Raw genomic sequence first — 16,994 nt, 5'->3', positions numbered from 1 at the left:
AGGGTTCTATTTGAAATTAAAACTAGCTTACCTGAGTTTGAGCAGGTGCTCACTAAGAGATCCAAACCTACCAAAAGCTCAAGGGTAGCTTAACCTGCACCACAAAGTCTTGATAAAAATTCTAACTACATTACTATAACCCTGAGTTAATGGGATTAATTCTGAAGCTACAAACTTAACCTTTCAAAACTGACTCAAAGGAAAAATGAGCAAAAATGAGCTTACACTGTTTAAAACTCTGATCGAATAGTCTCGTAGTATTTGTTGTCAGGAATGCAATGATGAACTCGATTGTCATTCTAACGACAAAGATGTTCAGAAAGTTAGAGAGAGGGTCAAGGAAGGAAAAATGAAAAGTTTAGAGAGATGGTGATTACTTTAAAATGAAACATTGGTAACTGATTTTTCTATTTATATACTCTTTTTACTTTAATAATAAATATTCAGGTTTCATTTAAAATATACAATTTTTACTCTAAAGCTATTCTCTAGTTCCTTACACTTGTGAAACAAAAATTATATAGTAAAATGCTTTCTTATCTTATGTTTGATGTGTTTGTTTATCTTAAAGTTCATACTAATATGTGTTGGCTTCTTTCACGGGGTGCATCTTCTTTTAATGCTTGCTCGTGTGTTTGAATATGTCCAAGTTTTGTTGCTATTAATTTGTGTGAAAAAACCAGAAAAGTACAAGGAAAGTTGGATTGTGTTTTAATTTATTTTTAAAAGCTTTTCATAAATATCATTTGAAGGTAAATATTTTGACTATAGTTTTGTATAACAAGTTATCAAACAATAACTTTTGATTTTGATAAAATAAAACATAAATACACAATGTATTTTTATACTCGTGCATTTGACAACACAAACTAATATATATATATATATATCAACATTTAGAGTTCTACTAAACAAATCAATGCTACAAAGTACAATGTGAGTATTCTTTTTGAGCTCGTAACTACTTCTAACTAACCCATTAAGTATCATTTAAACTCGTAGTCACTCTTAACTAACACTTTGAGTATTATTTCGGCTTTCAATCACTCATAGATGACTGTATTCAGTTATTCTTTCCACAAATTACTTATAACATAATACAATTCAATTCTCTCTTCACTTAATCTATATTTTCAACATTGAAATAAAATATTTAAAATAATATAATAAAATAAAGCTAACATTTATCAATATCAATATCTCAAAATAGTAAAATAAATACTTTAAATTATAAAACATTTAAAATAAAATATATAATTAAAAGAATGAAAATAATACTGAAGATAAAAAATATTTCCTATTATTATCAATATCTCGTTTTATAAAATATCACAAATAAGAAAATTATACTTTAAGAAAAAAAAAGATAAAAACAATAAAGCTATTTCTTACAAGTGGATGAAAAAGATATATAATAAAATTATACCGTATATAGAAAATAGTAAACGAAAACTCAATATTATTTGAAGTTTATAAATTAAAAACAAAGATTCTGAGTGTTTCAGAACCAAAGATTGTGAAATTTTAAAAACTAGACGAGCATGATGTATAACACTATATGGGTCACAACTTGTCACGAATATGCTGAAACATCAGTCAATAATAATACAAGGTTTTGATTCAATATGGAATTTCTTTAGAAAACTTTTGATTTGATTTGATTTTCAAAATCAGAGGCAATTGTTCAGAAAGGGCCCCTCCGAATGAAATTATACAGAAAAAGAAAAGAAAAGTGCTTTGAAGCATGAAGCCTTTTTAAGCATAAGGGGAACAACATAGGATTTATTATTATTATTATATATATTATTATTATTATTATTTTATTACTTGTGATGATCCCAATATACGCTGAAAATTTGTCACCAAAACCCAATCAGTGCTCTCTCTATTACGTCCTGCCCGATGGTCAGATATTATCAGACGGGCACCATATTTCTTTCTTTTTCAGTTCTCTCGGTCAGCTGTTATTTAATGGTTTATCGCTTTAAATCAAGTGAAGTGAGTCCTCTTAATATTAAACTTTACTCACCAAAAAGTTGTGCTTACGGTCCAATAATCAAATTTTATAGATAATCAGCCAACGTAATTGTAAAAGATGCTTTATGAAAACTTATTAATATAATTATAAAATTTGGTTTAAGAATAATTTTATTTTTCTTATAGTGTTTCTTTTACTGATTTTCTCACTTATTTAGCATAATAAGTGTTTCTACCCTATTTATAAAACCATTTTAAAAAGTATTTTCCTTTTCATAAAACTCTTCAGTAATTGAATAATGTATTAATTATTTTTTTCAAATTAATTTTAATTAACTAGCATGTTTTTACCGGAAAAAAAATAATTTGAAATGAATAACACAAAATTTCTCAGTCCTAATCTAATATAAGAGTATACGTTCTTAACTACTCTATCTAGAACTATAATTTTGAAAAATAATAAAAGTGTCAACTAAAACTACAAATATTAAACAAGGATATTTTAGACAAAAAATATAGCCTTTTTCAATAATATCAGATGTTTATAGACCAATTGTAGCATTAGTTAATGTTTAAATAATCTATACAATAAATAACGGGTTTTACATTACTTATTCTTTAATTTATCAATTTTTATTAATCCAAAAATAAAATCAGTAAGTATATTTTCATTTATTTATGTTACTTTATAATACTAGGTTCTATTATAGTAAATTCATTTATAAATATTTATATAAAATAAAATGAGTCAATTTTTTTCATAAGTTAAGTTAAAAAATTAACTTAGATGTCTCAACTTTTGAAAACAATAAATCCTTTATAAAAACAAAAAAATTGTATCCCTCGTTTTTTATGAGTAATTATGAACAAAAAAAAAAATCAAAATATTGCACTTTGCATTTAATGTCATTAATTACTTCCACAGTTCCGCGTTGAAGTTCTTCACCATTCACTTCTCTGTTGCAAATGTCAGGGAGGTGTTGTTACCAACAGTGGGTATCCTTCTGTTTTTGTTAAATTAATTTCAATGAATAGTTATTGTTTTAATTCCTTTATTTCAAAAAGAAGTTTGTAACATAAAAAGATTAAGAGATAATATTTTTTTTTTAAATGAATAGAACATATTATTCTTTATCATTTTTAAAATATACTTAACAAGATACTCCTGGAAAAAAGTGAATAGTTGAGCACAAAGTGTGAGAATGGGTACTTAAAAGTTCACCAAACATGTAACATGAATTTTGGTACTTCAACACTTCACAAAACATGTTATGAGAATATGGGAGGTTGTGGGCAAACATGCAACCTCACAAACAAGGAAATGCAAGTTGATTTTGGACTTCATAGGTTGCTTTGGGATTGCTAATATGGAAAATAATAGACACTATTATAGTATTTTTTTTCTCCTTAAATTTTTCTACTTTTTCCTAGTAAAAGTTTCAGGGCTCGCTCACATTTGTTTGAACTTTGAAGCTTAATAGAATTGGTCTTACAAAAGTCTAATCAAATCTATCCATTATTTATATTATCTAATTTTTTTTATCACAATAGAAAATATAAATTAATACAAATTATTTTAGGGATATTTTAACCCTATTATAATTTATACATGTTATGTTTTCTATCTTAAAAAAACAAAATATGTCTATTATTCTATAAATACAAAATAGATAGTTTGTATTAAACTTAATAGTAAAAAATTTGAGGTGTGAATGACACTGCTTATATGACATGCTTCGAGTTGTTGAGAACTCTTCTTAGTTTAATTTGTTTTATCTTCTCACTTTATTCTACATTTTTTTTATTAAATTAAAAAAAAATTCTTTTACATTTATTACAATTAGTTATGATTTTGGACTTATTAACCAGGATTTTAGTTATAGTTGTACAGTGTTTTTTCTATCAATCCAAATTTTAGCAGGATTAAGTGGTTATAAAAATTAAAAAAGATAGAGTTGGTCAAGGTAAGTAAAATTAATCGCAAGAGAATAAAAGACAATTTATCCATTCTTACAAACGTACAAACATTAATTATGCGGTTATCAATTTTTACTATACTAATAAGTTAATAATGAATTCAAATTTTTTATCACATCATAAATTACAAACAATGCAACGAAAAATAAAGATGTGCATGATTATTTAATAATATGATATTGATAATACAATATTTTTAACATTTTTTGTTGTTAATAAATAAAAATATTTTTATGAGGTAGTGAGAGTAAAATTACCATTACATATAATTGTGTTTATTTTTATTTTTATCAATTAAACATGATATTTTATTATTAAAAGAAGTTGTAAAGTGAAAATAAGAAAAAAAATGTGAATACAAAAATAAATTTTCTCATAATTTTTTGCATATACCAGTAATGATTTTGCACGTAGGCGTACCAAAAGCCATATAAAAGCGTTTAAACTCTTAAACATGGCTTTTCCTTTGTCCCCTCGCCCTCAACAATCTTCAAAGAAGCACTTCCTTTCAACCTTAACCAAACATCCTTTTTCTTTTAATCCGTTTCTCCATCTTTCTCAGTGCAAACTTTTCTTAGTTTCCTGCTTTATTCCTCATCTCACTCTCTTTTCCCTCGCTTTTTCCTAGTCAACACTTTCCTACTGGTTTCATCTGATTCCTCTCCATTATTCCTCTATCAGTTTACACCCAAAAGAGTAGTGAACAAGAAAAAGGAAAAAATATATAGTAAAGAACCATCTTTATTCGCTTATTCCCTTCTATACATACATATTCATATTACCCTTTTGGTGGTTAAATATGGGGTTCTCGGAGAAGCCACAAGTGGAAGAGACAGATAGTACTAGAAAATGGGTCATCGCTGGAATCTCTTTGCGTGCGCCATTGAAGCCAATATACACCACCACCACCACTGTGGAGAAAGAAGATGAAGAAGATGAAGGTGACGTGGCAGACTGTTCAACGACACCAAAAGGGGAAGAAGCAAAGATTCCAACCACGTCGAAGTGTCCACCAGCACCTAGGAAGAGAAAACCTTCTTTGAAGTGCAACTATCTTGGTGGAGCTAGAGAGTTCTTCACTCCACCGGACATAGAAACTGTGTTTATACGCCATGTTGAAAGGGCTAATTGATCGCAGAGGTCGGAACAAACCTTCACCAACCTTAATTAGCTAGTTAGAGCTAGCTAGAACTAATATTAATTTAGTTGTGTGTAATTCTTGCTAGATATTATTAAGTCGTTTCATGTCTGTGTTATTAATCTACCAAGCTAGACCTTAAATTCAGGAGTTTAGACTAGGGTATTTGTATAAAGATCTGAATAAGTAATAAAAATGACCTATTTGCTTGCATGCTTCATTTTTATCTAGTTTTACTTGCCGGCCTGTGTTAATTTCGTTCTCTGCAAGGTAAATGTATTATTATCCTCTGATGAAGTAGCTGACGTCAAATATAATTGAGGTTGTCTGCTGCATGTTTATCTGCTTCGTTTGGTATTGCATAAAAGACATGTTCCCTTATCTGTAAATCTATAAAGTAATGAACTCTATCTACTTATTCGTGTAATGTACAGAAAGCTAACCAAGGTAGGTTTAGTTGGTTATAGGACTTGTATCTCATGTTACTGCTTTTGAATCTGAGTATATAAGTACTAATGAAATAACTTTTGATGATGAATAACCGATCTAAAAGTTTTATTTTAAATGTCTTGCTTAAGTCGTATAAAGGTCGGCTAGATATTGATGAATTTTTAAGCTTTAAGTCACCTAAGAGTTTTATTGGAAGTTAAAGAATAGTGAAAAGCTACATAAATGAACTAGTTTAATTACTGTATGAATGCGTGCCTATGTTTGTGTGCCCTGTTCATGACCATGCGCAAGAATGAGAAAATCTAGGTGAAAAAGGGAAGATAAGCTAAGCATCTAAATGTGGGAGATTCAAATTGAAAAGTGGGAGTAAAATCGTTTTCAATGGGGTAGGGAGATGCTACAGACAGATGCTTCTTATTGTTGATTGACTGAGAAGAAAGCCCCACTTAATAGGTCTCTTCTCTAGCCATAGCCCCAGTTAGCTTCATAGTCTTCTGTCATCTTCTCCTTTTAGAGTTTTCAGGGTCTTATTAATGTCCCACATCTCCATTAAATAACCTTTTCCTCCACATTTACTGCACCAACTACTACATAAACTCTACCAATTTAATGGTTTTAAGCATCTGAATTGAGTGTTTAATTCTTAAAAAACTCTACCAATTTAATTATATGTTTCTTTAGTCCATTAGTCATCACAAAACTGACAAATTTATTTTATATGTAATGATGGTGCTATATGTTTAGTACGATTGCCTCCAATGGCAGGAAGGTGAATGCTTGTTTTTCTTAAACTTAGAAAAGTATAAACACAAATTTGATGGAAAAGATGGTATGGTAAAAATGTGTATATATGAATAAAAATGATACCAAAGTTGTGTTTACACTTTGTTATATCTTCCACACTGCCTTTGTAGGTAAAAATAGCAGGAAAAGAAATTCAAAATGAAATAGACATGAGAAACAAAATTCCAAAAAATAGTGAGAAGTGACATAAGAACAAGTGACCCCCACCTACCTCAGATTAATGCTGAGAGTGGGAAGGTTCTGTGTAAATTCTGTTGTGATATTAGGTGATGGAGTCATGTGGTGTAAAGCGACAAATCACGTGGAGATGAAGATTAGAATCCTATGCTAGTTGAATGGCTCTCGTTGTTGAGTTTGTAAAGCTAAAATTTGAAGGTCAATAATTGACCGAATGAAGGTAGTAGTCATTGTTTTGTTATCTTATCCTAATAATATCCTGTTATAGTATTGTCAAATAATGAATCTTTTTACAGACACATAAAAACTCCAATAGTGGGAAGATAGAAGAAAAGGCAAAGCAAATGTCATAATAGTGGTCAGAGGGAGTTCATCTGGCATCGTGCATTAAAAAATGATTCTCGGGATCGGAGCCTGTAATTGAGGGAATGCCATTCCAACACGTCTAAACAACACTCAACATTTTGTACTCAAAAACAGACTACACTGCACAATTCAGTGCCTCACTATACACTATACTTTCTTACTTTACTATATAAACTAATCCTTAATTCACTCTCATCACATGCACAGAAGCAATGTTGTTTGGCATATTCCCGCATATGTTACGAAAGATTCAATTTTGGAGTGGTTGGTGGTTACCAACTTACCATAATGCATTTTAATATATTAAATAAATTAAATTTGAATTCATTTTCAAAAGAAATTTATTGCAACTACTGTATTATCTACTATCTACTATCAGACTATCATAACATGTAATATCACATATAATATATTCATATCTTGACATGAGGTGGTATGTTCCACATTGACGATAATACAAACTTCTAACATTTAAGAAGTGTATATAATACATAAATTCTATGTCTTCTCTGTGATTTATAGGTAAATGTGAGGACAGTGAATGTGATCACTTATATTGTTCTTTATACTCATTGATAAAATTATGTAACTGGAAAATGCACATATAAAATGACAGCATTGTGACGTAGTTGATATGTAGTTTGTATCGAAATTTGGATACTGTCTAGGATTCTTGTTGATGAATTGTGGTGCCCATGTGTCATTTAATGTTCCATACCACCAAAGTCTTTGGGTTCAGGACCGACAACTTAACGACTATGCCACCTTTTAAAGTTTTGTTTTTAAACAAGTAATTGTCCTGTTACTGTTATTTTTGTGAATTTATTATAAAACAAGTAAGTGTCCTGTTACTGTTACTTTTGTAAACTTTTTTGCAGGCTTATTAAACATGTTTGAGATACATAAAATATAATAATTTGTTTTTATTTTTTTTTAAAAGTAAGAAAAAAAAATCTCTGTAATGTTTTTTAGTTTCTATGGTAAATTTGTCACAAACATGTTTTTCTTACATGAAATATAATAGATTTATTTTTTATATCTCTATAAAATATTTGTTTTAGTCTCTAATTAATCTCTGGACGGGATTAAAATAATGGTACTAAATATTGTAAGTTTTTTTTTCAATTATTGGGATTTATAGGTTTACAGCAACACACATTTTACCCTTCTTTCCTTAAAAATACATTATGGAATTGCTTTTCCATAATATATTTTTATTTGGATTTTTGAAATACTTTTTTAGCTTGTGAAATCATTTTCTGAGTACGTCTTCATAATTTATTTTCAGGAAAAAGAAATTCCAAAACACAATTTTTTATAATTTTAAATTATTTTTTCAAAATGAGATATTGATTCTCGAATTTTATTATGAAATTTCATTTTCGGAACATAATAATTTATTTTGGATTTATTTTTTAATTTTGAAATGAAGGATAGTTTTGAAATTTTAAAAGTTTATAGGGTGCAGGTTAAAAAATTAGGGTGTAAGAAGAATTTAGCAAATTTTTACTTGTAATCCAAAATAGACTTGAGCCTAGCGACATATTTCTGTGGGATTGGTAGGTTATTGACATAACCCGTGTTATTGACAAAAATAGAACTTCACTCTTATGGGCTTACAAAAACAAAGAACTCCACTATATTACGGGCTTACAAAAATACAGAACTTAATTTTTTTATGGGCTTACAAAAGTAATTTGGATCGGCTCACCAGCAATAGGTTATTTATTCTTCCACTTCTATACTTTTTTTCTCACATTCTTGTAATATACAAAATTGGGTAATTCAAAATATATTTTAGATTATGTAATTAAGTATTCAATTTATATGATCCGAACTATAATTTCTGATGACATGATTTTAAATATTATTTTGGATAGTGAAATATAGTTATTTTAAATATTTTTGAATTAAATAATTTGAAATTATTCTGAATTACATATTTCATAATATAATTTCAAATATAAAGTGTCATGATAGAGACACATTGAACTATTTCCTAAAAATTATGAGAGTGCATGAAGAAAATCCTTTTTTTATAACAAGTTGGACTTTATGTTAAACAAACTATAAGAATTTAAATCTTTTTAATAAAAATTACGTAATACGACTATCTTCCATTATTTGATAAAGAATATTCACTTTTTTAAGGTGGCTGATAAAAATAAGTTGAATAAGTAAATTTCTTCTTGATTATTGTTTGTGCTAAAAAAAAGTTGTTCTAAATTTCAACATGGATGAATATATATTGAATGAAAAGAAAAATTGGAGGGTAATTTGGGTATATCGCTATTTTTCGTAAAGATGAAAAGAAAAATAATGAGAAATTATTTATGTGAGCTAATTATTTTTTTAAAATTATGTTTATTAAAAAGATGTAAGTCAAACAATATTAAACCAAACTAGAGAAGGCTTAAGTTTGATTTATTTAGAATATGGAGTGATTTAAAAAAAGATGAATTGGAAAAATTTGTTAAAAAAATATAACAAGTACTTTTATGATTGTATTTTTTTTATATGAGGCGGTCTTTTGAATCATTGTGCATAGTCACCTTCTTGTGATCGAATCTCTCATACAATTTCTCATGTTAGTGCACTATTCTCCAACATCAAAATATCACTAAAAACATTATGAAAGTAACGAGATATTGTTTTTTCGAACCAATGAAAAAAGAACGAAACACTTTGGTTCTTGGTCAATGATATGCAAAAATTTAGTAATTTCTTCCTCAACTATTTACCAGAACGCATCATCGTTCCTCTTATCCATTGACATAATTGAATAAATGCTTTCGTACCCATGTGAATAATGTCATAACATCTTTTAGTATAACCAAGTACGACATCAATTCTTGCCGATGACGTATTTTTTTTGTGGTACAAACTCCAGTATGACGTTATTTGTTTCCGATAATAAACATAACATATTCAATTCATATGCAACTAAGCAAAGAATTGTCATTACTGCTACTTGAGTTTGTAATTTGATTTGTTATTGTATGTGTGTAATTAATTTGAAGTCCACACCAACAACATCAGGATTGATGTCGTTCGTGCTAAACATCTCAACATCGTCGAAATACATAGACTAATGATTATCATTATCCATGGTCATATAACCTTTAACACAGTCAATCATATAAGATTAATTAGTACATCCAAACAACCATAAGTTTAGGTTAATGGTTGTGGGTTAAAGTTAGTGACAAGATTTATTGGTAAGATATGGTTTATGGTTATGGATTAGGATTAACGATTACGGGATAATGTATCAGTTTGTTACTATGGGTAGGGTTAGGAGTGTGTTTAGTGCTGGGGTTGGGTTTAGGGTAATGGTTAGGATGAGATTGAGGCCGATGGTTAGGATTGAGGTCATGGGTACGAGCACTATTTAGCTTATAGTTAGGGCAAATGTTTAAACGAATGATTATGGCTATTGTTATTATTTGGGTTATGTTTTAGAATTAGTATTAGGGTTAACGTAAGCATTAGGTTTAGGGTTATTAAAATCAATTTTATAACATAAATAAATTAAATACACAATCACATTATTAAACATATATAACTAAGTTACACAAAAAAAAAAAAATCCAAATCATTAAACATCATTTTTGACATGCATACTATTAAAATAAACAAATTTATTTTCTATATCATATTTTTTTTACATGCTTAACACTTAAATCAGCCAAATTATTTCCAGTTAACCAAAGTTTCCAATTTATTCATCAACAAACGGAGTCCACAAACTAATTTCCACACAAAAGAAACACACATCCATCAAAATTAAACACTTACTAGAAGAAGACGGTTCAAGTAAAAAACATGCATAATTGATTATCCTCTACTTGAACGCGTGAAATGGATTAACATGGCTTTGTATGTCTTTATAATTGATTATGGACCTCTAGAAATGGGGTTGGTTGTTCACAACAACTTCATGCATCATCCAAGCTTACCAACAAGTAGGGATAACAAAGTGAGGCGGGTCGTGGGGACCAGCCCGTAACTCGTCGAGAAAAACGTGAGACAGACTGCTTCTTTCAATCCGCTAGCCTACTTAGGCCTGCCCCGCATAACCCGTAACTCGCATGGGGAATGTGTGTGTCATGGCGGACTGGTCCGCATATTTTAAAATTTTAGAAATTTCTTTCTGTAGCCTCATAATTTCTTTTTGCTACCTTATATTCTAAAAATAATGCTAAAATTATCCATTTTGAAGTTTATAATTTGGAATATTGTACAATCCAAAACACAAATTTTAACTTCTAGATTCTATAACTCGGAAAGTATTTGAATTTCACATTCTGTAATTAAAGAAAAAACATTTAATGAAAAATGTCAAAGGATAATTTGAGTATTTTTTGAAGAATGAGGTGCAAGAAGAAAGGCATGGAGGTGCATAAGAAACTACCCTAGATTTCTAATTCATAACACCTTCACAAAATTCAATAATTTTTTTAATATTTAATAGTATTTTTTTGTCTTTCTGAAATGAATAAATTATTTAGGTTTCAATACTCATTAAAATGTTAAATGTAGTAGGCAAACTTTAGTTTTTTTTATAATAAAATTTAAATATAGCATTATATATATTATTTTATATTACTTTTTAAATTAGAATAATAATCACGTGTTTATATGTATTACCTTAAAAAATGTATATATTTAATTAAATATTTTATTAGTCAATTTATTAGTATGGTTGAAATTCAAATTTTATTGAAAATCAGAATATCTTATTACGCATGTGTCGTGAGAATAATATTGTGATACCATTTACCTAATTCATCTAAATAAGAAAAAAAATTAACTTAATAAACAAAAAATAAATTTATTTTGTATTAAATTAAAAAATATTTCTTGTGCGGACTGACCTGTAGGCCCACATACCAGTCTGCATGTGGGGCAATCCAATAAAATTAACCCGCATTTTCTACGCAGGGCGGTCCAACCTAGCCCGCATTTTGTGGGCTAAATGTAGGATGAGTTTGTGCGGGGTGGGCTAGCCCACATTGTCATCCCTACCAACAAGCACCCGAGAACGAGTTGCACACCACCACTGCACCACCAACTACTTGCTCACAAGCTCACATTGGAAAGAAGATTGGAAGCTCACACAACAGAGAATATTTGGAAGAAGCACAACATGAACATGAGCCCAATGCACCCCTAGTTGTTTATGTAAAAGCCATCTACCGCATTTACCGTGGTCAATGAAGCACTCCACTTGGTCAAGCAAAGAATTATTCCATTGTACATGTTTAGGAATATTTGTGCATGTAATCTTTGGACAAAAATAGTGACACCACGATGCCATGCACTGGTGAAAGTTGAGGCAAAAGCGAAAATGCACAACTGCTTAACGTGACTTTCGTCTACTTTCTCTCCATGTGAGAGAGTCAGTGAAATCAATGTATTTGCACATTTCCTCGCCTTTTTTCCACACACATCCCTTGAACCAAACTGAAATCATTTCCGTTTTTTGTCTTCTAGCACAATACTTATGTGGAAGCAAACACAACATTAGAGAATATATATATAATTTGTTCTTGTTGAGGATGAAATGTTCTTCTTTCGAGGTGTTTACGAGTACCATAAGCTTTTCGAGTTGTTCTATTGAGTGATGAGATACCTACAAAAGATTCTCTGACGTTTAAGTCAGTAAGAATACAAGTGATTTTGTATGTGAATAAATGAAAAATGAGATAGATCTACTTCCTGAGATAATGAAGATATATATTTATAGACTTGTGGAGTTAGTTAAAGGCCTAATGAAATGACTACTTTGTCCTAATCGTTTAGGTCACGTTCATCCTTTCATGTTCCTTATTATTTTGGGTACTTGGTAGTTAATGTCGAATTGTAAGTAATGTGAGTGTTTATTGCCTAACTATAAGATTAACTATCATAACTATTTACTACTATTTAGTAGTTCTCACTGGTACATCATATATTATAAATGTCCATATTTTAGGTAAATGATAGTAAATAAACTTTGTATAAGAATAAATATAAATTTTGTGTATATAATCTATGTAGGTGAATGCAACTTTTAGTTTATTAGAACAATTATTCAATTTCTAAAAAAATTATTCAATCTTATAATATTAAATAACTTAATTAAAATCTTAAAAAGTTTGTCACAAAAATAGTGGTGACAATGCGGGTTGGCCCACCTTGCACTTAGCCCACATAGAATCTACGGTCTGGTTTTTCTAGTCCGCCTCACAAACGCAGGCCAACCCACATAAAAAATATTGTTTAAAAAAATATTTTTTAAATAAAAATTTTGATTTTTTTTTATTTATTTAGATGCATTAGGTAAATTGTCTCATAATATTATTTTCACAAGACATGCGAAGTAAGATGTTATTAAAATTTTCAGGATGTGAAATACAAGGATACATGAAGAAAATATGAAGGTGCAAAATAAATTTATACATTTTAAAGTTATGCGAGTTATGCGGGTCAACCCGCCCCGCCCCGTACTTGACCTACACCGACGGTGAATTATGCAGGATGAACCTAACCGGCCAGTAGGTTGAAATAAGCAATTCATCCCGCACCGTCCGTCCCACTTTGTCACCCCTATATAAAAAGGAATGGTCTTGCATGAAATACTTAAGTTGAAGTGTCATCCTTAACTTAAATTTTTGTTATCAACTTATTTTATCGTTAATATATTTATTGTTTTGAGTTTTATGAGTTATGTATATGAAAAATCAAAGTAAGTTTTTTAAAATATTATATATTAGCTTTAAAAAGTATAAAACATTAGTAATATATTTTCGTCACTTTTATAAAAAAATGATATAAAGACATTTAAGTTAGTTTTTATAATTAGTAATGGGTATGTTAATTAAGTGTTGTTTGAAAGGGACTAATAGACTTTACTGAAAGAAGAAGATATTATGCAAAATGAAACGCGTGAAGAAGGAATTACCGACACCCTCCATCCACTGATTCTCTCTCACACACACGAACACGCACACGCACACAGACTCAGTGATTCACCGCAGCAGATGAAGCACCGAACATGGCCTCGCATTTCTTCTTCTCCTTTCTCCTCCCTCAATTTCTCCAACGCAACCGCTCCACGATTCTCCGCCGAGCATTCCGCCCGCTCCACGCGCCTCTGCGCGCGCCCTCCGCCGTCCTCTCCTGGTGCCGACTTCACGGCGCTACCATATGATGTGCTGGTGAAGATCTCCGCCTCCTTCGACCACCCCAACCTCCGCGCGGCGTCACTCGTGTGCCGGGCGTGGTGTGAGGCGCTGCGGCCGCTGCGGGAGGCCATGGTGCTGCTACGCTGGGGGAAGCGCTTCAAGCACGGTCGCCGCGGTGTCCGCCCCAACGCCGACAAGGCGCTTGAGTCGTTCCTGAAAGCTGCCGCGCGCGGCTCTGCTCTCGCTATGGTCGACGCCGGCCTCATTTATTGGGAGAGAGGGGAGAAACCCAAGGCCATGGAATTGTATCTCAGGGCTGCGGAACTCGGGAACCCTTCTGCGCAGTGCAATTTGGGAATTTCCTATCTCCAAGGTTTTCATTTCATCATTACCCTAATTTTCGACTGATGGTTTTGGAAATTCCACGTTTAATAACGTATGGAAAAAGTATTGTATATAAATGAAGATAATATTAATAGTTATCTTACGAGCTGTGCTGAGCTAGAAACTTGTGTTTTATCTTTCATTTGCTTCTTGTAGGAGAGAATGCCAGGGAAGAATCTTCCTCATCACATGCACATTTTGGATTTTGTGTGTGTTTATTTTTATGTTGTGTCCAATATCCTTGTTATTCTGTTTCTGTTCTCTTAGAATAAAAGCTATTTTTTTCTTTCTTCAGCGAGATTCGTGGCCAGAAATATTTTTAAATATGAATTTGAAAAAGTAATATAAAGGTCTATATTTGTATGTGTAGGTATTTTTTTGTGAATTATTAATCAATATATATACATTATGCTGATTATTCGTGTTCTGAAAAAGGTTTATCTATACTGTGTAGCTGAACCTCCGAACAATGAACAAGCTTTCAAATGGTTATATAAATCTTCCCTGTGTGGGAATGTTCGTGCTCAGTACCAGCTTGCGCTTTGGCTGCATAGAGGTGGTGGGAGGGTCTGTAGCAACATGAAAGAAGCTGTTGGTGCTCTATTCTTATTCTGCCCTCTTACTTTTAACTATGATTCATGAATGGACATTTTCTTTCTGGGAGGGGTGAAAGGCTTGGAAATCTGTTTGGGAATTGGTTTATAATATTGGGTGTTTCTTGTTCTTTGTTATCGTTATGTGACGTGTTATGATCTTTGCTTTAACAGGCTAAATGGTATATGAAAGCTGCAGAGGGTGGATATGTCCGTGCTATGTACAATATCTCCTTGTGTTTCTCCATTGGGGAAGGACTGTCACGTAATCATCAACTAGCAAGAAAATGGATGAAGCGGGCTGCAGATCGTGGTCATAGTAAAGCTCAGTTTGAGCATGGACTTGCTCTCTTTTCTGTGAGTTTTTATCCCTTTATTCTACTCTTTTGTGCTTTAAACGTTTGAGAGAATAAATGAAACACTCATTCACCCTTCGATTGAAAGAAGATTAATTCAAGTTTTTTAAATTTCAATTTCTTAGAATGGATAGGATAATTTAATTTCTACTGCAAGGAAATTAAAATTGAAATTTTAATATTGAACTTTATGAAAATGGCTATTATTAAATATTTAATATTTTAAAATTACATAATATCTAATAATTCAAAAATAAAAGCATTGACGCATTTTACATCATTATTCATGACAAAGATACGAGAAATACAGCTGAAAGTGGGGGCAAAAGAGAGAGAAGGGGGATATAGGAGAACAGAGGGAGAGAACCGAGAGGAGAGGAAAGAGATATAAAAGGATAGAGAAGAGCAGAGGAAAGAAACAAACACAGAAAGAGCAGAGGAAAGAGAACATGGGAAATTTAAAAGTTTTTACTATATTTGGTAGAATTTGAAATCAACTTCTAGTAATCAAAATACTTCTATAAGTTTTTAAAATTTCAATTTCTTTGTGAATTCTCTATCCAAATTATGTCACTACAAAACATTTTAAATTCTCCGAAGAAAGAATTATTCTCTTTGACAACATCGGAGATCATGGCTGAAGCCATTTGCTAGATGTTTTATCTGTGACTTTGGTTATTGTCATAGCATGGTTACCTTCTCTATGTTGTAGACCTCTGTTTGCTAGTTTTTTAGTTCATTACAATAGATATATAGTCATACACGTAGACTAATACAAAATGTGATTTTTCACCTGCATAGTGATTATTATTTGTTTAGAGGTTTTGTTTCTATTCGGCATTCTGACATTTGATATTTCTGTTGGAGTTCCACATGTTTTATCAGTTGCTTCGTTATTTATATTTTTGGTTTCCTTCTAATGTTTTTGTCTGGAATATGTTTATACTGTTCGAATAGCAGTCAACAATGACTGAAAATATTGGTAGGATTATGGTCCTGATAATTCACAACTAAACAGTTGGTATTTGTTCAGGAGGGAGACATGATGAAGGCTGTGGTATACTTGGAACTTGCTACTCGAGCTGGTGAAAAAGGTGCTGCTCATGTCAAGAATGCAGTTCTTCATCGGCTTTCATCAGCTTCACGAGATCATGCAATGCATCTAGCTGACAGTTGGCGTGCCTTGCCATCAGTTTGAGCCAAATCCTTATGATGGTTTAAGAAAAAGAAGTTAGATGGCCTTGATCGGTAGCATCGTGAGAGTGTAGTCAACAAAGAATGCCAAAGCATGAAACAAGGAAAGCAGGGAGGAGCTGCTAAGAAACTGACTTTGCCTACCAATCCTGACTATAGTGGTCTTTTTCCTATTGTATAAACAAAACTAGTTGGTGGGCATTTGTAAAACTAGTTTACTCCTTTTTAAAACGCCCTATTAACTATCTGAAAGTTCCTCTTCAGTTCCCCTTAAAACTGTGCAGTTAGAGTGTGGCGGGCATTTTTTTCTCATAAATGGCCATCGGGAAAAGTGCAACTTCGTATTACTCCATATTATATGTTGGATGGATGGAATATAACGTAGTACCAAGCTGTCTGTCTGACTTTA

General features: G+C 31.2%; 2 protein-coding genes across 4 annotated transcripts; both read left to right on the top strand.

The window, feature by feature from the left end:
• Nucleotides 1-4,405: 4,405 nt before the first annotated feature.
• Nucleotides 4,406-5,312, top strand: LOC137809352 (cyclin-dependent protein kinase inhibitor SMR6). The gene has a single exon (XM_068610477.2). It carries the CDS (start codon nt 4,754-4,756, stop codon nt 5,084-5,086), a length of 333 nt encoding a protein of 110 aa, XP_068466578.1. The 5' UTR covers nt 4,406-4,753; the 3' UTR covers nt 5,087-5,312.
• An 8,443-nt stretch (nt 5,313-13,755) lies between these two features.
• LOC137811349 (F-box family protein) lies at nt 13,756-16,994 on the top strand. 3 transcript variants are annotated; one of them, XM_068613044.2, is made up of 4 exons: nt 13,756-14,431; nt 14,897-15,033; nt 15,210-15,392; nt 16,425-16,994. In XM_068613044.2, exons 1-4 carry the CDS (start codon nt 13,804-13,806, stop codon nt 16,587-16,589), a joined length of 1,113 nt encoding a protein of 370 aa, XP_068469145.1. In that variant the 5' UTR covers nt 13,756-13,803; the 3' UTR covers nt 16,590-16,994. The 3 variants fall into 3 exon arrangements, 2 of the variants coding, with proteins under 2 accessions (XP_068469145.1, XP_068469143.1); XR_016518614.1 differs by having other exon boundaries at nt 13,781-14,431; nt 14,897-15,037; XM_068613042.2 differs by having other exon boundaries at nt 13,786-14,431; nt 16,410-16,994.

Source organism: Phaseolus vulgaris, chromosome 2 (assembly GCF_051622355.1).
Source record: "Phaseolus vulgaris cultivar YP4 chromosome 2, ASM5162235v1, whole genome shotgun sequence".
Taxonomy (NCBI): Eukaryota; Viridiplantae; Streptophyta; class Magnoliopsida; order Fabales; family Fabaceae; genus Phaseolus; species Phaseolus vulgaris.
The sequence above is the reverse complement of the archived record's forward strand: the minus strand, read 5'-3'. Positions and strand labels throughout refer to the sequence as shown.